This window comes from Montipora foliosa, chromosome 5 (genome assembly GCF_036669935.1).
Source record: "Montipora foliosa isolate CH-2021 chromosome 5, ASM3666993v2, whole genome shotgun sequence".
Taxonomy (NCBI): domain Eukaryota; kingdom Metazoa; phylum Cnidaria; class Anthozoa; order Scleractinia; family Acroporidae; genus Montipora; species Montipora foliosa.
Window position 1 is genome coordinate 8,237,525 of NC_090873.1, and position 22,464 is coordinate 8,259,988.

The 22,464-nt window shown below is 38.6% G+C and overlaps 2 protein-coding genes across 2 annotated transcripts in view; both read left to right on the forward strand.

Moving 5' to 3' along the window:
• LOC138003529 (epidermal growth factor-like protein 6) overlaps positions 1 to 22,464 on the forward strand; it is a 120,404-nt gene that overhangs the window by 28,873 nt on the left and 69,067 nt on the right. The gene's annotated exons all lie outside the window — the stretch shown is intronic.
• LOC138004265 (uncharacterized) lies at positions 3,438 to 15,633 on the forward strand. The gene is made up of 6 exons (XM_068850741.1): positions 3,438 to 3,665; positions 5,094 to 5,416; positions 6,409 to 6,523; positions 7,866 to 7,985; positions 8,651 to 8,896; positions 14,729 to 15,633. Exons 1-6 carry the CDS (start codon positions 3,584 to 3,586, stop codon positions 15,070 to 15,072), a joined length of 1,230 nt encoding a protein of 409 aa, XP_068706842.1. The 5' UTR covers positions 3,438 to 3,583; the 3' UTR covers positions 15,073 to 15,633.

Sequence of the window (22,464 nt, forward strand, 5' to 3'; positions counted from 1 at the left end):
TTCTTCAAAAGGACACTTTCATATAGGTGATAATGCTGATTGGCTACACAGGCATTCCCAGTCTTGTCACACTGAAGTCAAAGCCAGCCATCCAGAAGTTAGTTGGGTCCTTACTTTTTTTTCTGAGGGGAAAATACACCAAATATGAATACATATCTGTAAAAATTTTGTCCTTTCTACAGACATTTTCTTTCATAATTATGTGGTGTAAAAGCAGTTTCATCTACCATAACTACTACGACTAATATATAATATTAATAAATGAAATTAAAAACATTATTTAACCACGGGATCCTTACCACTAAAAAGTGGTATGTATTAAATTTTACATCCAATCCCCCTCTCTCTTGTTGTCATCTTCTCCTACCTCCCCCCCCCCCCCTCCTCTAATTTTCCAATCCCCCTCCCAGTAACTATTGGAATTTTGTCCTTTCTACAGACATTTTTGTTCATAATTATCTGGTGTAAAAGCAGTTTTTTCTACCAATAATAATACTACTACTACTACTAATAATAATAATAATAATAATAATAAATAAAAAAAAAACATTATTTAACCACGGGATCCTTATCACTACAAACTGGTATCTATTGAATTTTACATCCAACCCCCCTTCTCTCTCGTTGTCATTTTCTCCTAGCCCCCCCCCCCCCATCCCCACCCCCTTCCTCTAACAGAATACTAGGTGATAGTTATTGGGTCGTCATCATCCGCTGACACATGCTCATCATTTGTTGGGAGGCGGGTAGTCATTCATAACACCATAGTTAATAGAGGGGAATGGTTATGAAACACGACAAATTTCTTTGTTGTAGGTTTTTTTCTCTTTTTTGGCCTTGACCGTGCACAAAACACAATGGTTGTTTAATCCGTACTGAGGAACTAACCAATAGAAACGTGTTGATTACGTAATTCATGCATAGTATATGAGCGCAAAACAAAAGATTGTGCACGGTCGTGGACTTTCTAACCTAAATCTTGGCATCTTTGTTTGCTCCTTTGATGTTTGCCGAGCTTCAAAACCAGTCCCCTCTTTAACTTTGATAACACTTACGAATACTACTGAAACGGAAAATTAAACACCTGTATACAGCCGGTTTGCAAAAAAGACGAATATCTCACTGTTTACATTAAATACTCACGAACATTTAGTAAATAGCTACCACAGTTACTCAGTAAATAGTATTTCAATTTTTGTCTCCATTGGAAACTCAGATCGTAGTCACGATCAAAATAAACCCCTGCAATGCGGCCGATGTCTGTTGTTACGACTAGCAAGGATGGAAAGTATTTCACACTTTCAAATAACTTTTGTTTGAATCGTTTCAAATGTTCGTAGCCAAAAGTTAATAATGATCAACTTTTCCCTCAAAACTTGAAATTATACTCGTGTGTTTCATTGCAAGTTTTCCGGCGAAAGAAAAGAAAAGTCCTTTATCTTCTGACCTATAGCTAACGAAAAAACAGAAATACTTATTTAAGGTAGCCTCTTAATTGCTCTAGGGATAAATTGCCATTCTCTTCTTTTCCTGTCACATAAAACTTTTATGTGACAGTAGTTTTAAACCTTCTTTTTTCGCTTGACTCCGTAATCTTTTTTTTTTTTTTTTCACTACACTGCTACCATATTTATCGTTATGGCGAAGGGGGAACACACAGCACTAGTGCTCAGTGTTCGGGGGAACAGATAACACGGGGGAACACAAAACGCTGTGACACCGCCGCTATTGTTTAATCCGCGGTGGTTTTCACGTGACGTCATCGCCGCCATATGTTGGTGGACGAAAACAAAAGACCGTTCATTAGATCCTATTTTTAATACTTCTGAAGGATAACTTCGCATTTTGTAAAGCTTTCCAAGCGACAAGCCAAAAATTAGTCACTTCGACGATTCGACATGAATAATTAGCATCAATTTGCCTTTAATTTTTTTATTAGCTCGTTCAGGTTACAAACATTTCTGCTATTTTCGGAGGGAAGCGTTCCGAGTTCGAGCATAAGACTTAACACAGAAAATGAATAATACCAATATTTGAAGAATATGAAGTTCAAAAAAATTAACAATGAGGTACCAGGTACATTTTTATCGCGTCAAATATCATCCATTTTCCACCGCCATGTTATGCGGCCTTTGAGCATGTTCTTTGAAGAGCTTAGAAAATGACAATTTTAACATTTCCGTAAAAAGTATCGAGGTAGAAATGGATAAGAGTGGTTGTTCTTATTTTGTGTCAAGTTTGGTGCCAATTGAATTCATTTTAAGACTTCACCGTTGCTTGGTTCTCGTAGCAAATTTTGGGCAGTAGTTTCAAACCTTCTTTTTTCTCTTGACTCCGTAATCTTTTTTTTTTCACTTCACGGCGAAGAGAGAAATACTAAGCTTTCAATTCTGCACGAGTCTTGTTCTTTGTTTGTTTTAGAGGATACCAATTTTGTTTCTGAAGTAGTATACCATGTGTTACGAACGTCAACAAAAACCGGTCCATTATTGCTCCGAAGTCAAACATTCCATCAACTTACTACTAATTATTATTAATCCGAAGTCAGTTCACAAACTTATTGCCATTTCAAGGCTGCAAACTAAGACAGGAATTCAATATTAAGCCATATTATATGACGCCTTAATCGTTAAAGAAAATGGTGAGCTTTGGGTCAAACTTCAAAGTCTTTTCTTAGCCTGAATAATGTTCTTGAAACTTTCGACGCTTATCTTCGATGTGTCAAATACCATACTGCCGACAGATTTCTTGCAACAGAGACTGAAAACTCTGACAACGCTGAAGTTGAAGCTATTTCAGCAGATCTTAAAGTTAACATATATAACGAGGGGTTCAAGGAGCTCTAGTAGATATGGCAGAATAATAAAGCGGACGGTGTTTGGCTTTCATTGAGTCCTAGCATGTGCTTGTTTTCCATCGTTTTCCGTTCGGATATTAATAAATAATAATAAACTACGAATTTATATTGCGCAGTTTCCATGGCGAGATGATCAACTGCGCATTACAATACATGGAATAAAAAAAACAAATAATAAATACTAATTACATTATGTTTTGTATAAAATATTAAAAGCCAAGCTAACTAAGAATTCCTCTGTTAATATTGACAGGAACTTAGTGTATGTTTCTTTGTAAAAGGCGCGCGTTTTGTTTTATAACGATTTACATCTTCTGTACAAGAATCGTTGGTATTCAATGTAAAAAAAGCGAAACTCTAGAAAGGAAGATCTGATACTGGGGAAGTGATAATCTTTATTAGAAAAGTATAATATATAGTAAAGTAGTTCGGCTTAAATTTCAAGAGGGATGTCCTCACGGCTAAGATAAAATATTCATGTGGTTAATTCATGCTTTCATCCGCAATTATGCAAAAACACCCCTGTCAAATAAACGTACTTGCAACTGTCTTCTCCATTGTCAGATCACAGATCACGGAATCCACTTGACAGGAATTCGCACCCTTAAAACCCTCGAACCAATTATTATTAAGTTGTTTCAAGTCTAGATAAGTAATGGTAAACCTGCACTGGTTTGCACTAAACTGACGGTGGAACAGTCTTGCACCGTAAAGTAAGGAAAAAGGATGAAACCCTTTGGCTTTACGACATTTGGGAAAGCTTGTCTGCTTATACTAATAATCGTCCTCTTATATGCAGTTGCTACAGGTATGATACGTTTTTTTTTTCTACTCAGTTTTACCTATCCAGAACTGTGCCAAATTTAAGGTCCCATCATGAAGTGTCAGTGTACTTTTTTGGTTTCAAAATCTACATTGAAGGAACATTAAGAAGATGTCAATTTTTGAATAGCCTGATATCTAGCCTCTGAGTAAAACAAGGAAACTAATTCATCTCATTTCTATCGTTCACATAATCTTGTCCAAAACATAAAATTATTAAATATTTATTAATCTACAGCAACTTGCACACAACTGAGAGCTTCTTTCAGAAATGGACAAATTTAAGGTCCGATCACGAGGTGTCAGTGTACTTTTTTGGTTTCAAAATCTACATCCAAGGAACATTAAGAAGATGTCAATTTTTGAATAGCCTGATATCTAGCCTCTGAGTAAAGCAAGGAAACTAATTCATCTCATTTCTATCGTTCACATAATCTTGTCCAAAACATAAAATTATTAAATATTTATTAATCTACAGCAACTTGCACACAACTGAGAGCTTCTTTCAGAAATGGACAAATTTAAGGTCCCATCACGAGGTGTCAGTGTACTTTTTTGGTTTCAAAATCTACATTTAAGGAACATTGAGATTATGTCAATTTTATTCTCATGCCATGAATACTGGTGAAATAAGAACATATTTAAAAACTGACACTTTGCGAAACTTATGACGCGACCTTAACCTCAAACACGCCGATGTTGTCAAGGAGCTCGTGTTCGCGTTCTCGACACTTTTCCCTTTGTACAGTTGTTCTTGTGTTCCGCTGTCACAGCGTTTCGTGTTCCCCGTGTTATCTGTTCCCCAGAACACTGAGCACTGTGTTCCCCCTTCGCCATAACTATAAATATGATACCAGAATATGAATACAGAAAGTATCCTAAACATGCATCAAAAGCTAACCTTAGGCCTAAAAACTTTTTTGTTTAGGCCTAATTAGGCTTAAGGTTAGCTTTTATGCCTGTTTAGGATACTTTCTGTATTCATATTCTGCTACCATATTTATAGTTATGGCGAAGGGGGAACACACAGCACTAGTGCTCAGTGTTCGGGGGAACAGATAACACTGGGGAACACAAAACGCTGTGACACCGCCGCTATTGCTGGTTTTCACTCACGTGATCAACAGCCATGTTTTTCAACGAAAACAAAAGGAAGCGTTTGCATAATAATAGATTTAAATTCCCGGAGGATTTGGTCGGGGCACCAACATGGCCGCCTTTTCTTTGTTTAGGGCACCAACATGGCGGTTGTGACGTCATGTGAAAACCGAGAATTGTTTAATCCGCGGTGGTTTTCACGTGACGTCATCGCCGCCATGTTGGTGGATGAAAACAAAAGACCGTTCGTTAGATCCTACTGTTCGTCCACCAGCAATTGCATTGTATGTTATCCCATTGTTATCTGGGTCTATAGAGATTGGTTGCAAATCATCTATCTCAGAGAAAAAAGCCGGCAAAGTTTTCAGTCGCGGGGAAACTCATACTGGTGTCAGATATGCAAACTTTAAAGAAGACAAATTCTCCTACTTGAATATCACAACTCTTGGGTATAGTCACGTTGATCGGACGCCCCAGTGCTCGCTTGCCTGTTTGGAAACTCCGACATGTTTTTCATACAACTTGGCTGCTAAAGCGGACATCAACGGTAAACTGCTTTGTAAACTGCTCCCTTCGGACAAGTACAACAACTCGGACAAATTCGTGTCCAACGAATTCTTTCACCACTTCAGCATCGCGGTAAGTCGAATGTCTTGAATTTTTATGGTGTATAGTGTGTTTTACCTCTTTTTACATTCGTATTTTATTAATTTTTTTTTTTTTTATTGCGAAAATATTGACAAACCATGGAAAGGCGTTACTCAGATATGCGTATTCAAAAAAGGTGCGCATTTCCTACATGTGAACAGTGCTACGAAGAACGTCGCACACCTGGTTGTCGCTGACGTCGTTTGTCGCCGAAATATAACAACCTCGGTTTATTGTAAAAAAAAAACCGAAAGGAATAAATTAAATGTTAAAAGGCCAAGGCGTTATTGAGCGTCAATAGGGAGCTTAAGCAACGACGACTGCGACGGCAACGAGAACGGGCCATATATACGAATTTCCTTACAAATGGCATCATGCTTTAAGGGTTTTCTTCATACGTCATCGCCGCCAAAAGATCTTTTATTAGGGAGCTTAAGCGACGACAACAGCGATGGCAACGAGAACGTCATCTCAAAATATATTTTCGCGTTATTGTAATCGTGACTATTCTTCGTGACTATTTCACTGGTCAGAACGGCGCTTAATTTAGAGGAGAAAAGGAAAATTTATTCTCAAGAGCTGACGATCTTCATAAAACCTCAAATTTGGCTATTTTACGCAGTTGTTTTGCAGACGACGGAAAAGAAATGGACAAAAGGGAAAAACGCAAGTGCAGGGCGTGCAAGGCTATTGTTTTTCAGTGCCCACTAAATATGCAAATTCGTGACGTTCTCGTTGCCGTCGCCGTTTTTGTTCAAGCTCCCTAATATCACTTTATTACCTTGACCACCTTTTTAATAATCACTTAGTTCTTGCATTGGAAGACAAAGGTTTCGCTGCGTTAAATGGGACTTATCAAGTAATTGCATGGCTTTGCCGCTGACTGAGGTTTAAGACAAACTCATAGCAATCGAGATTTAGCCTTACATTCCACGCAAGTCTATTATAATTATATCAAATAAATCTCTTGCAATTCTTTGTAGTCACCATGTAGCGTTTGGCTTTGTAAGAACGGTGGAACGTGTCTGGCACTGTACGAAGAGAACAGCTACAAGTGTATCTGCAACGCCGGATTCACCGGACTAGACTGCAAAAACGGTAAGATCCCATCTAACAAGTTGAGTCTTACGAAATGTTCTGTTAGTTCGTTTTAGCCAAGTAGCTCCGCGATTAATTTGACGGATTCTAAAGAATCGAACGTGCCATTTTTGAGTTAAATAGCCTGATATCATCTTTATAAAAACAACTTGCATATGAAATATCAACCCACATATGCAAATTAGTTAAGTTCGAACACGATCAATCCACAAAGACAGAAAATGTCACAAAAACCTTTTCCAGCCAAGAATTTTATTGAAACAAACAACATATTTACTATTAGAAGGAAGAAGAAAATTTCCTATTTCGTTGCGTGCGTTCAAACAAGCATCACACGCCGTGTCAAAAACCACACGCACCTAAATAAATTTCCCACCAGTGTTCAGGATCAAACTCTTTATTGAAGAACCATTTCCTTGAATAATAAAGCAAAAACCGGACAGCAAGCTTTCTTTCAAAAAAATCTTTACTAAAAAGATTTTGTCCAATTTCTAACTGTTTTTCTTACTTGAAAACTATGCAGAGTTGAGTGAAAATAAATAAAATTATAAATAGCCAGACAATTGTAAACACAGATCCACTCAAGGTGTTCGATTCCGTCTCTGAGTTTGTTAAACCCATATCCAACTCGAAAAAGTTACCGGAGAATTTGACGTTTGGGTTCAGTGTTGTACATAACACTAAAGTTATTAAAATAGTAGAAAGACAGCTAACTTTGATATCTGACGGCGAAAGATGCAATTGTTGTCGAAGTCATTATTGGTCGCTTTTAAGATTCCAGATAATAATTTTTCACCGCTTGTCTTGTTTATCGAATCGACGTTCCATTCTTGAGCTCCATACTTTGTTTAAAGATCCAATAAAACACCATTCGCGTTACATTGGCCTCGTCGCCATTGCTTGTACTTTGTCCACCGGATAAAATCTACGTATTTCTACTACCCCCTGAAACCTACCAAAGATACGGGCAGAAGACTCTAGGCACAAAGACAATTCTTAGCAGGGGAGTGACAGGAAAGAACTATGGCGCAACTTTTCCATTTTCCGACACAGGAAAAAAAAAAACAAAAATAAAACGGAGAAATTGTACTAATTCTCTACTTTCTCAAATCCCATAATACACCTCTTTTACCCTCCAAAAATTTGGATAGGCAGTGTTTTCGATTTCTCTTGAGACATCGTCATGTCCCAAGAGAAATCAAAAACAATCATTATGCAAAATATTTAAGGGGGGGGGGGGGGGGGTGAATTTGTGAAAGTAGAGAATATTATGACAGGATTGCCAACAAGAGTTTGAAAGTGCAGTCCTCGAGTTCGCTTTGTTGTGTTGATTTGGTTTCAGACATTGACGAGTGTTCATCTGAAAACGAGTGTCACGTGAATGCCACCTGTATGAATACCATGGGATCTTCCGCTTGCACTTGCAATAGTGGATATCAAAAAAACCGAAGAAACTGCGCAGGTAAGTCCAAAACGTCTAATGAAGGTATTATCGCGACTGATGCTGACAGTTTTGTTTTGCGAGCCTTATTAATCATTTGACGTTTTCGCGCACGTTAAAGGTACTATCGCGACCGCGGATGCTGACAGTTTTATTTATTACTCACTTGATGTTTTGGGAAAATAACAAAAAAAAAGTTATACTGGTAGAGAAGAACCCAAGGGTAATTTCGAGGTTAACGAAGTTCTGTCCATCAGGAAATCAAGTCCATCACTTACCAGGGATGGGGGCTACCTCCTCTTTACGGCTCACGAAAATGGTCACGTCTTCTAAGATCACGTGACCGATAGTTAAATCAAACACTCCAGTGACGAAGAGTTAAACAGTGTTATTTGCCTTTTTATTTGCCTTTGTTTGCACAAAGGCCCCGTCCACAGGCTGAATTATAACCTTCTGCCACCATCCTTAGTGTTTCGCGTTTATGTCTTCTCGTTCTCCTCCTTATGCAATGCGGACGAAGTATCCTATGAGAAGAATGGTACGAATGAGGGACGGAAACCTTCAGAGGGTCTCCTAAACGGCCGGGTGACATTCTTTTTTCCAATATGGTATCCTTTGGAAGTGATCTGCTGTACCACGGATCTTGGGAGTTGTGATCTAAATGGAATGGTTTGTTCATTCAACAGAACAGATTGGAAAGGGCTTAGGAAAGTCTGTCCTTATTGGAAGCAATGCAACATACCTGGTCAACCTGAGCGAATGGCTGAAGCCAGTATCACAAAGCAATAGTTCCTGGAAACTCTGCTGGCGTGCTTCAAGAGACGGCTGGAAATCTTCGACCTTTCACTCTCTGTGTGATGGAAAAGGGCCAACTGTTACCATAATCAAGGTGAACCAGTATATATTTGGGGGCTATGCCAGCATATCATGGGGTGAGTAACTCAAAGTACTTTGAAAATCATTCGTAATTCTTAAACGGAACATCCACTCCCACCAAAAAATAGCAAATAATGTTCGGAATCAAATTTTTTCTTTAAAAAAAAAATTCCCAACAGAAACAGGTAATTTCTAGAATCGGTTTTTGTGACTTTAAATATCACAGGTGCCGCCATCTTGAATATTTGTGACGTGTTATGGTTGCATTAAAGGGAGAGTTTCACGTCTCTGCGCATGAGCAAACTGTCACGTCAGCCCAATTAATTCCATTGTTATTGAAACAGACGAAAGCACTGATGAAGGAAAAGGAAACAATGCCATATATGTGTAATTACTGGGGACAGCTATTCTTAGAGTCATTTTCATAGGGTTATGTCGTAGAGTTCGAGTTAAGTTTCGAAAATCCTAAATTTAAGATTTTAGAAACCAACATTCATAAAAGCTAACCTTGGGTTTAAAAACTTTTGTTTAGGTCTAATTAGGCCTATGGTTAGCTTTTATGCATGCTTAATCACAGTCTGTTTATACACTAACAAACAAGCTTGTGTCAGGAAGGCTCCTGCTTGCATTAAAGTGGCAACGAGAGAATCCTGGAATTTGAACAGTGGACTGGCAACGACACAAGAAATTTTCTCACATTAAGTAAATTAAGAAACTGATGAGGGCTTAAATTGTAATCCCTGTGAGGATATGTGATGGGCCATTTCAGTCTTTGGTTTTGTAAATGTTAGTTTTAGCCAATGCAATGAAGAAAATTCTAGTCTCACGAAGGCTACAGACAACAGACAATCTCCTATTTAAGGAATACGGTAGATCTTCGCGGGTGTCCTTCGCCAAATTTTTTTTAACGCACTTTGTTAGGTGCAACAGCCATAAACTATACATGCATTGAAAGCTAATGAAATGTACTTTCCGGGGAATATATTTTCTCTTCCACTTTATCTAATCGAAAGAAGAGCGAGGCCCAAGAACCTTAAGCGACCGATGTCTCTCTGATCGAATTTATCGGGTATCAGTAGTTGTATGGGATAATTTAGCCTGCTTACATGTGGTAGATGTTGTGTCGCCACGAAACACGATCAGACGCCATATTGGAAGAGCGTGGGATAGATCTGGGCCCCGTGACAAAACGACGGGGTGGGGAGTGGGAAGAGCGGAGAGGAGGATCTTCGATTATTTGCTTAGAACTCTCTGGGGTGAATTCTGATGCCGAACACAAACCAGTTGGATAATCTGATCTGATATGATGCTCTTGAGTGGGCAAATTACAAGCACTGACACCGGACGACCTTCAAGTTTCTCACTTTCGGCTATCGCAAACACTGGAAATATTATGCTTTTCCCAAAGCCAGTGGGAAGCACGGCCAGCACATGTTCCCCATTTAGCAAACTAACTATCGCCTGTTTTTGTTCATGCTTCAAAAGAACGCTCATTTCTCTTGTCCCCAAGAAATCTAAAGCACTATGGTGACAAAAGAGGTATATGAATATCAAATTTTGTGTTGATTGACACCATGTCTGCCGAACAATTAGAAGACAGCGTCCACTGGGGGACGCCGCGCAATTGTGCTACTCAAGGGGGACTGGTTTTCGGGCAGGCTGTTTTTCTCTCTCCTCCCCCCCCCCTCCCCTCCCCTCGCTCGCTTTGTCGACCCTCAACCCGGCCCAGACCTAGCCGCGCGAATCCAAGATGGCGACCTCATTACGAATTCCGGTTTTTTCGACCAACCAACCGCCTGCGTGCAGGCTAGGGAAAATTCAGATCAGATTTGACAGGTAGTCATCAAATGACGTCATAAATCAGAAAGGCAAAAGAAGGGGGCGTGCATAAATTAGGGGTAAGTTTAAACACGTAACCGTAAGAAGTACGTGAAAACAACGACAATGGAGCAAGTTTGAACACAACCCTAGGTGCACAAATTACAAAACAATGGAGAAGTTTGAACGTAACCCAAAAACGTTGTTTCGTAACGAGCGCGCACGCGTGTAACGACTGTGTATGCATATCGTTTTGGCGGTGTATGAATATGCTGGCTTGAAGAGAAAGATCTGTCCTGCTCTAGAGTTGAAGAGAGAATGAGAGATTACAGCGAAGCAAAGACATGACCTGAAGGGAATAAACCAATCACAATCACACTAGACGATCTCACCAAAAACCAATCAAAAACACACTAAATGACTTCATCGAAAACCAATGAAAACACTGCAAAATGAACGTTTTATGGCACAAACGTTCGGACTATTCCAACCCAAATGAGCGCTGTCTCTTCTTTTGCAGTGTTTAAAGACGGTCACGCTTCAAGTGTAATAACAGCGCTATTGTTTTCCATCCAAAGAGATAAATCCTTTCTTGACACAAGTTTACGATTTTCTTTGCATAACGTTCGATTCGTTTATCGATCAGCATGGCATACGCTAACAAACTTTCATTAGAAAAGCCTTGATAAAAAGGAAGCAGCAATGGTTCTACAATTTCGAATCACTACGGACCATTCGTTTTCAAACGAGACGGGAGTATTTTGAATGTAGTTCAAGATTTTCTTAATTTGGATTTTGAGAACCGCTTGAGACCATTGCAGTGTGAAACGGGACTATTTACTTGGTTTCAAAATGGGTTCACAACATTGTGGTGCAGTGAGCAAACAACATACACTGAAACGCTTTATTAAAAGAAAAATACACTTTCATTACAAGTCGATATAAACGCTTGTTCTTCGATCATCGAAGCTTAATTTGAAATGCGTTACTTGACAATGTTTATTACAAGTTGATAGAGTTTAGCAAAGTACCCTTGCTTCGAAGCGAAAGGCAGCAGATTACAATTTGTTATAATTTCGAGGATTAGTTATCTTAAAAAAAACAAACGCCTCATCGCAACCTTAATCCAAAAAAGTTGTTTTGAAAACGAAACAACGCACCATCATTCTGTACGAATTAAACAAAACCATCTTATTGTACAAGCTGATCGTTTCGACACAAATTACTTCACGTAATACTTAACTAATATTCTTGCCGCTATGGATTCTCTTAGCAGATAAGAAATTGTTTGCTATATTTGAGAGAAATAGTTCTCTTTAAACAGAACATCATCGGGAGTGAGCGCAGGCTCACTTCCCGAAACAGCAGCTGGTAATCGAGCCTATATTTTCATGAAAGTAAAGGAAAAGAACTTGAAAAACATGCATTCGTTTTAAACTACGAAGTTCGTAAGGTAATAAAAATGTTTTAAAAAACCAACCCCATTAAATTTATGCAACGTCGCTGACTAAAACTAACCTTCCTCGAGATTTCAAAACTCTCAACTACGACTCGATTAGCGGCTTTTTCCAGCCTCCCGGTCCTTTCTCTTTAAGTTTTTCCCCGACCCTTTTGTCCCTATAAGATTTTAACTAATGCTTGAAATAATGCGTGACATATTACAGTCGCGTTACCTGCGCAGTAAAAGTTGCGCACAAACAATTAGCGCGAACGTCCTTAATCCAAAAAAGTTGTTTTGAAACGATCTATGTAAAAAGCTTTCTCGAACATTCGTCTCTTGATCAAGGAAAAGAGCGAAATGTAAATAATGTTTATAAAAGAGTAAATGGTGTCATTGTGAACAAGATTAATCCTGCGGCTGGCGTGGAAAATGCATATCGTTCCTCCAGCGCCGAGGCGAAGCGAGTCATTGACTTTTACAATATTTTCCAGCTTGGAAGTTTTGACTTTGTAAAGAGTCCCTAAGTACATTTCGAGTGGGAATGGTTAGGTTCTTTTTCTCCGAGTAAATCTGAGCAGGACCCTGTATGCTGGGGACCTACTCATATTTGCTCGGAGTTATGTTCGGAGTTACTCGGAGCTGTTCGGAGCTCCGCACCGCTCTCGCATATATATTGTTTTTTTCTGTTTTTGTGGGAGGGGGGGGGGGGGGGGGGTGGGGGAAGGAAGGGCGGAAAAGCAAGAAAAGGGGCGTAAAAAATTGAAGTGTTTTGAGCTTTTTTAAACTTTATTTATTTACAACAATAGTGTAATAGTGTAATAGTGTTCAAGATGCCTGCTGCCAAGAGGTTTTTCTCCGGGTAATCCAAATTTCATCTCTGCTAAAAACCAACGTATGATTTGATATGAGTTGATTTCATTTCACTTCATTTCTGTACAGTGTCCCCAGTTCGAGCCCAAAAAACTCTTAACACTAACATTTAAATAAAGTTTTTATTATTATTACTGTATTATTATTATCATCATCATTATCATTATCATTATCATTATTATTATTATTATTATTATTATTATTATTGTTATTATTATTATCATCATCATTATCATTATTATTATTAAATTGACCGGCAGATTTTAATGCAATCCTGATGAAAGGAGACTTTTCCCTTTGCCTATTCGTCACGGTGGTCTAAATATCATTACCCCAGTAACCAGTGCAAGTGGAGAATATCATGCATAACAAAAGATCAGTGAACCACTCAAAGATATGACTGTTCAGCAAAGCCAATCATTTAGTTAACCACAACCACAATCAATCAAGACACACTTGGGTCGGCAAAAGCAAAAGGAAACGGAAAGTGCGGTTCAAGAAATTATAGAAAGTCCTATCTCCACCAAAGCAAAGAATGATGGATCTACTTGGCGAAAAAGGATCATTGTCGTGGTTATCAGTATTGCCATTAAAAGATCAAGGCTTCAATTTAAACAAAGGAGGATTTCGTGATGCACTCAATTTACGATATGGATGGAAGATGAAAAACGTACCCCATCACTGTAAGTGTGGAAAAGCTTTTTCAACAGACCATGCCATGACATGCCCCTATGGTGGACTATCAATTGCAAGGCATAATGAGATCATAACCGCCCAGTGGCTGACGGAAGTATGTACAAATGTAGAAAAAGAACCACAGCTGCAATCACTTTCAGGCGAATTAACTCATTCTACCACGCACGGCCAACAAACAAGATGATGCAAGGTTAGATATTAGAGCAATGGGATTCTGGAGTCGGCAACAAGATGCATTTTTTCAAGTTAGGGTTTTTCACCCGAACGCATCGAGCTACCGAAGTACCAATATCCCAGCACCCTATAACTGACAACACGAGATGGCGAAGAAGAGGGAGTATAGTGACAGGATAAGGGAAGTCGAATACTTTGTATCCACTCCACTTGTGTTTTCAATAACGGGCGGAAGAAGGAAAGAGACAACTGTTGCATACAAACGTTTAGCCGAGCTACTTGCACAGAAGCAAAAATCAGAATATCGTATAACTTGCATGGATGCGATGCACCTTATCTTTTGCCTTGATACGATCATCTGTTATGGCAATAAGAGGCAGTCGTTGTGCTTCGAACTGGAATCCAGATGCAAACATTGAACTGGGCTACCGTGAAGGCCGCTTAGGAGTCTTTTAAAATCACATGTATAATCATAATATATTTTTGACTTTTGTTTTTAATGTAAATAAACAATGAAGTTGAACTGTTTTTATAACTGGAACTGAATATTTTTATGTTTTTAATTATTTCTGTATTTATTGATTGATTTTCAATAAACGTTATTATTATTATTATTATTACTATTATTATTATTATTATTATTATTATTATTATTATTATTATTATTATTATTATTATTATCATCATCCTCTGGAGTGGAAGTGGAGATTCTCCTTAAATTTAGGCCCAGTTCACGTTGCTGTTTAGGACAGACACGTGTAGAGCGTGCCAAGCCTTTGCTTGGAACCCATTCCCTTATTTTATTTATTTATTTATTTATTTATTTGTTTCTTTATTGATTGTTTGATTGTTTGATTGATTGACTGATTGAATCCTTTCTTTCATTAAGGTTCTCAGAGTTGTTCTTATTCTTACGATGCTACTGCCTTTTTGTTCTCCTTGCGCAACAAGCCAGGATGGGCACCCACAACGCTGACACAAACAGGTCGATATAGTTCGAGTAGAGCCTATTCCATTTACGACTGCAATACACGTGGTCCTACGTTTGGAGGAGGACACGATCTTTGCATTTCAAACCTTGCGTCATCTGGTACGTCTTCGTATTCAAACCTTGGTTACACTTACAGTCCAGCAGCAGGCTATGCTTACTCAAGTACTTTCGCAAAGACGTTCCTTGCTGGCACTTACCATTTCCGCCCAACTGAAGTGGAAGTTTTCTATCTCACTTTGTAGAAACATTCGAGAACTTTAAAATTTGCAACATCTCAACACTACTCAAAACTAAGTTCATATATTAATGAAGAATTAGCGATATGTGAAATGCAAATAAGTTAACAGACGCAATCAACTTTTTAGACAATGCTTGAACTGATATCGAAAAAATTGGAGAGATTTTCAAACTTCTTTTTAGTCTTTTGTAAGAAAGAGTTACACAATGTATGATTAGAACGATTTAACGAAAAGATGACCATGGTTCATGCCGACAAACGCAAGTGCGGACGCATTTTGGGAGCTACAGCAACAAAAGAGATTGAAGCAAAATATGAATTTAAGTGTTCTACCAAGCAAAAACAAAATTACAATTAAATAAGAGGCATGCCTTTTAATATTTTTAGGGTATTAGAAGTTACTTTATTTAGCCAATGAGGGTATCGCCCGAGGTGTGTAAATTAACAATATTATGTGAATGTTATTTTACGGAGGTGTCCACGTTAGTCCTGCACAATATCGTTTGATTTGCCAACGCCTTTTGTCCGCTGACAATAAATTTGAAATAAAATTTGTGCATAGATTCTCCCATTGAGTGTTGGTTGTGATTATTTCGGAAGCATCTTGTGTGGCGTGGTGTTTGCGAGGGGAATTACTTTTTCTGCTATTTCCTCTTACAATCAAAGTCCCCGTTACCTTAGTAAACTTGAGGACAAAGGAAACCGAGGAAAACAACTTTGAATGTGACGTAAGTGTGTTATATGTTCTTATCAGACTGAGTCCTGCAGGAACCCGGCATCAAAACAATTGTCAAGTTTCACACAAGCTTTCAGTAACATACCTTTTTACTAATATTCGCTTTTAGACTTTACTTTCCCTCCCCCTCCCCCCTCCCCCCTCCCAAAAAAATATATATATTCAAATTTGGGCAAATTTCAATCCTCACATCTTTCTCTTTTATGAGGAAGACAGTTTATTAAATCTCCCCTTCTCTATTCTGTCATTTAAGAAGACGTTTGTCTCAGTTCTCTTTATCTCAGTTGTCATCACTAATCTCGTACCCAGATCTCACTCTGTCACTGGAAATGTGAGATCTGGTAAAGTTCGATAGTACACCATTTTTCATTGACTACTAAAAAAAGGTTGCGGCAATGCAATCTACGCTCCCATTGGCTTATTTAGCGGGGTGAAGGTTTGGTTTTCGCAAGCTCATGTGCTGTTTTGAATAAATGGCAGTTGTGCGGAGGAAAGTTTTGTTTTTTTCCGACGCCAGAAAAGCTTCACAGTTGAGGAAAACCATTTAAAAAATTTTCGACGTTTGTGTAAATGGTACCGACGAAAGCCCTACGTACCCTACCAAACGAATAAAGTTCTGCGTGGCTTGCTACGCGGTACGCAGAAACTAATAAATTCAAGTTGAAGTGTGACTCGCGAATTAAGTAGTGATCAATTGTGAATTTTACTGTTAGATTAACTACATTTTTCACGAGATCGTGTCAAGAAAATAGCGCTCGTTGCAGTGATTAGGTCTAAGCGCTCTTTAACATTTTCGCTTTCAATTTACGGTTTGGTTAACTACACTTTTCACGAGATTGTGTGAAGAAAATAGCACTCGTTTATTGATTAAGCCTATGCGCTCATTTCAGTGATTCTGAAGTTGCTTCGACAATTAAACAATCTCGACCGTTCAAAAACAATCGCCTGTAGCGCTTCTTTCTGTTTCGGTTTAAGTTTTAGGTTTTCTTTGTCCTCTACCCAAAAGAATCTCTTAAAGAATACTCTCGAAATCCATGTTTATTCCGCAAAATCACCCAAAATCACAACAGAGAGTACGAACATGCGCAGTGATAAAAAAGCCCGTATTTCGGGCCTTGCTGGCACTGAGCATGCTCGAAATCGAACTTTACCAGATCTCCCTTCTGTGTGACAGTGGAAGATCTGGGTACGAGATTATTGTCATCACTTCAGGGTTTGAGGCATCTGGCCATGAGGTTGACTAGCAATAGAGTTATTTTCATAGAGTTATGACATTAGAGTTAGAGTTAAGTTTCCAAAATCCTGAATCCAAGATTTTGGAAGCCAAAATCCTGAATTCAACATTTTGGAAGGCCTAAATCCTGAATTCAGAGATACAGAAAGTATCCTAAACATTCATAAAAGTTAACTTTGGGCCTAATTAGCCCTAAACAAAAGCTTTTAGACCTAAGGTTAGCTTTTATGAATGTTGGCTTCCAAAATCTTCAATTCACGATTTAAGGTTTAGTAATGCCAAGTGCAAGTGTGTGTTGATCCACAGCATCAGGAACTTCTTATGCAACACTTAAGGACACAGAAAAATCTCTGATCCGGGTGGGAATCGAACCCACGACCTCCGGATTAGATCACCGTTGCTCTACCGACTGAGCTACAAGGCCAGACGGGAGCAGGCCGTGGGAGTTTGAGGACAAATCGGCTCGGCCCAAACCAAGTACTAAGTGCAAGTGCGTGTTGTCCTAAGTAGCGTGTGTATGTATATATATATATATATATATATATATATATATATATATATATATATATATATATATATCTCCTTGGGTGTTGAAAAGAAGTTCCTGATGTTGTGGATCAGCGAAGGTTCTTCATCCATCACATGCACACAGTAGCGATGGCCTCACTAGAGTTCTTTCCATATATTTAGCAATACCAGTTTAATACCTTTAAATCGTTATTAACCGCGTGGCAATATTGTAAAAGTGTTTATGGATTTAAGATTGGAATGTAAAAAAGAAAACTGAAAACAATTCTATAGACGTTTGTTCCCAGATCTTTTATAGATGGTAAGGTGGAAATCCGGAAGCCTTTCAGGTCAATTGAATCGAGCTAACAATTTTACTGAAATGCTGCGAGATTTAAATGTAATCCACTTTAAGATTAAGGAGGATTCACATCCCTTTGTTTTCCATTCACATCATTCTCCCATGGTCAAAGAAATTTCCATTGGAAACTCAGATCGTAATCACGATCAAAATAAACCCCTGCAATTCCAGCATCCTCCGCCTATTTCCAGAAAGAAGACAACAGTCGCGCCTTTTTGTAAAAAAAAAAAAAAGACATTTTCCTTGGCGATTATGCCTCCAGCTGCCGCAATGACGTCAGAGGCTCACTAGTATAAGAATGTAATGCGTGTGTACGCGGATGAATTAATATGCAGCACGGAAGTTTTGGGCTTTCAGACTTTCAACTCGAGTTTTTCATATATAATAAGCTGCATTCACACCCTGAAATTTTAAGCCAGTGAGCCTTGGATGTCACCTTTGACGTCACTTTTCCATGGTTCCGAGCATAGGTAGCCCAAGCTCGATATACGATTCATAGACTTTGGGTGGCAAAAATAACTTTGAGCTGATAAATAATAAAATAAGCTGTAAATGTAGAAATAAACTTCACTTACCTGTACGTACAGTTGTCCTCGTCTTTTCTGTGCAATCGGAGCGCAGACTGTGTCTGTTTTAGACGGGTTTGTGGCTTACGAATTTTTATGATGTCGTTAGTTGTCTTTTCCCCTCATAAAGAAAAGTAAGGCTGGTGACTCGCGACGATCGCGTCCCAAAAAATTGCTCGCGCCTCAGAAAGCAACGGACTGAATCTCCATAAAAACACCACAGCCTTACGGCCAGATAAATTTCCTATCACATCAACTCCACTCCGGGATCGAATCACATCGAGTTCTAGGATCCTGGTTAAGGTGGCGTTTACCACAAGTTGGATCATTCTGTAAAAGATACGCATAAAGTTGGTTACGTACAAACAAGTGTCATTGACAACTTTCATTTGCTCATAGCTGGTCTTAACGATACGTTATCGACGAAAACAAAAGATCTGTCATTAGCTCTTTTTGTTTGTCCACCAGCAATTGTACATTACATCATTGTTCTCTTCTCTCTCTCTCTCTCTCTCTCTCTCTCTCTCTCTCCATAGGCATCGTGGGGCACTTTTGTAACTTTTTTCTCCTTTCGCTATAATTCGCCCAGTTTTATATGGTAAGGCACAACAACTTTTCAGTAGATAACTTAAACACTGATCCCCTTGCAGACCGACGCCCAACGAATCACTTTAAAATCAAAGGGACTGTGACCCTTTTTCATGGCAAGGAGGTTACAAAAGTTCCCTTGTCCGTGGTAAGCACCGTTTAAAAAGCTTTTAAATCCATTTCCTTACCAAATTGTGGCTTTTGCCTTACCATATATACGCCACACGATTCCCTCAATTACCACAGTTATTTAAATTGGAAGTATTGCGCCCCGGAAAATTTTACCGTGTATACGTTTGACTTTTCATGTCCATGAAAAGAATCACGATTCAGAAAAAGCCCGTTTTTTGCTTCGCTGGTTTCAAAAAGCGAGTGAGACCTTTTAAAACATTCAACATCAACCAAATTTTGAGGGAAGTTAAAGAAGTCTTTTGGTAATCTAACAAAGAAAGAATTTCGTGAATTGGATGTTTTCTTATTTTTTGGTGGATTTTTTTAGTTGCTAATGTCTCAAAACTGGCAACGTTACAAAAGGTCCCTATTTGCTAGAGGTTCCAACAAGTGCTTTCGATGTGATTTCTTAAGAGATAAGAAACAAAAGTGCAATCAATATAAACAATAGTACAGTAGAAATAAGTCAGAGAAAATTCAACTCTTTTCTATAATTTGGAAAGGAACTAGGGTTTAAAAACAACTTTACGCGGTTTTGCGTTATCGGGGATATGGATATCTTCATTCACAGTTGAATGTTTGACTCATTGCAGCGGTAAATGACCATGAAAAATGTATTGGGGATAGGTTTACATGCCAGAATGTTGCTTGTGTGCTGTTCTAAAAGCCGTAAACGAGAGGTCAGAGGGGCGTTTTAAATTAATATTCATAGCCTTTATAGCTTCACCACACCCTTTGTCAAACAAGCACCCAGAGGCTCCAAAACAAACTGAGAATTTGGTCATGAATATATAGAAGCAAAAGGGATATGACGAATACAATTGATTCATTTCATAGACAAAGATAGCATTCACAAGACACTGCGATAAGTAGCACGAAATATGATGCGCCATATCTGTAAGTCCATCTGCTGGACTGCTAGTAATTGCCTAAGTGTACATCTCGTGAAATCATTTTTCTATGGATGCACTTTCCATTATATTTAAATTGTTCGTTCAAGAAGATTTTTCAGAATTATATTTCATTTAGGTGTTTACCGGCGAATTTCTAGTCACGCAGTGGTTAAGGTGCTATTAATTAAATCAAAATTCCCCCATTTTTCCTCTTGAACCCCAGAATGGCCACAAGAAGATTTTTTTCTTTGCACAGTCTGTTGGCGGCAAAGCCATGAACCAAGCGAGCCAAGATTGTAAAATATTAAAAGATACAATATTTTATAAAATAATTAGGATAATATGCGCACTCATATTGGTGAATAGCTGTGCTTATACGAGAGTGTGTAAATACGGCTGTGACAAGGGCTGTGACATCACACGAATTTGGCTTTGCGTTGTCAGACGCGCGTTTTGATTGGCTGGTAGGAAATATGATCGTGTATGAAGAAAATCTGTTTCATTTATTGAATTATTTTTGAGAAATATCATCACAAAGCATGATCACGAAAACGTTCTGCCTGTTAAAGGATGTCCCTGACTCGGGAGCCATTCTTCAACCCTTGCGCGTTTTATGCGCCTATCGTCATGACACCAACTTACCTGACTCCCTGGTCAGAAGTACTCCAAATGGGATTGTCAAGCTCAACGTGAATGGGCCTAGTTTTGGGTGAATTCAGGAGTTACCGTGATTACAACTTCCACAGACTGGAATGCCTCGATTTGTTTTAAATATCCTCTTTTGCAAGTGTTCGTAAAAAGTTTATTCTTTGATGAGTTAAGTTAATGTTAACTTTGATATCACTGGTAATAGAGTGGCTTTCAAAACTGTTGAGTATTTTCAACAGGCAATGCTTGTGTATTTAAACTGTGCAATGGAGAAATATTAACTGGATCGACGTTAGTCATCAAAAACCAAGGGTCACTTATGTTTTTCAATAGCAATTTGTTCTTTTTGGCCAACAAAAAATAAATCAGCGCTCTTTAGACTTTTGCAAATGCAAAGGAGCAACAACTGCTTTAGATGTTGACCTAAAAAATCCCGCTATTTACCATGATTACGACACTTGAATTCAAGTGCTTGCGAGATTGTTGTTTTAGCAAAACGTTGCAGTTATCGAAACTCATGGAGAAAGCCTCAGCTGCAGAACGTGCTCTTTTTTGTGTCAGTGATGCAAAGTTTGCAATTGTTAAAGCTCAATTGATTTATTGCTACAAGGATGGTAGATGTTTCATCAGTTACGTATATTCGATAAGCTGGGATAGTCAATGTGATTGCATTCGAATTATTTTCAGTGAGTTTTAAACATTGCAACGATTATGGGCGTAATCATAATTAAGCTACAGTATATTGCGTTTATTGCTGCTTGCTATGGGGATAATGCGAATAAGCTATGTCGTGTTTATTGCTATCATTTTCTGGTAGGCTTTGCCTACAATTTCAATTGTTAAAGCTCAATTGAATTTATTGGTGCAAAGATGGTAGATTTCATCACTCGCGTATATTTCGTAAGTTCGGATAGCCAATGTGCTCGCATTTTATTTTTTTTTTTTCAGTGAGTTGTAAACGCTGTGAAGATTATCGGCATAGTTATGACCAAGCTATGTTGCGTTTATTGCTGCCATCTATGGGCAATAATCATGAATGAGCTTTGTTGCGTTTATTACTACCATTTTCATGGTATGCGTTGCCTACAATTTGAGTTGTTAAACCTCAGTTGAATTTATTGCTGCAAAGATGGAAGATTTCATCAGTTAAATGCATATATTCGATATGCTCGGATAGCCAGCCTGCTTGCATTGAAAGTTATATCAGCGAGTTATGAACATTGCAAAGATTATGGGCGTTCAATTGATTTTCTTAGGAGTTAAGAAATATGAGCAAATGTGAGAATGATATACACATATTAAATGTTGACAGGAACCCACTGGGAACTCGGAAAAATCCTATCCCCAGATGGGATTTGAACCCACGACCCTCCGTGATCTAGTCGGATGCTCTAACCTCTGAGCTACTGGAGACTCTATGGTAAGCAGGGGGGAAATGCAGTTACGATGCAGTTATGAGCTATGCTGTCAGTCGTTTTTTGACTCTGTAGCTCAGTGGTTACAGCATCCGAGCAGATCACCGAGGGTCGTGGGTTCAAATCCCATCTGGAGCTCGGATTTTTTCAGAGTTCCAAGTGGGTTCCTGTCAACACTTCATTTAATATGTGTAAAGAAATATGTTTGATTGTTCCAGTCTTGCTAACCAGGGCCCAGTTGTTCAAAAGCGGATTAACGTAATTCAGGATTACCATA

Excerpts from the sequence above, each read along its gene's own strand:
- LOC138004265 (XM_068850741.1), top strand. The coding sequence starts at position 3,584 with ATGAAACCCTTTGGCTTTACGACATTTGGGAAAGCTTGTCTGCTTATA. Across the intron at positions 6,524-7,865 it reads CGGACTAGACTGCAAAAACG|ACATTGACGAGTGTTCATCT; the intron begins GTAAGATCCCAT and ends ATTTGGTTTCAG. Across the intron at positions 8,897-14,728 it reads CTATGCCAGCATATCATGGG|GTTCTCAGAGTTGTTCTTAT; the intron begins GTGAGTAACTCA and ends TCTTTCATTAAG.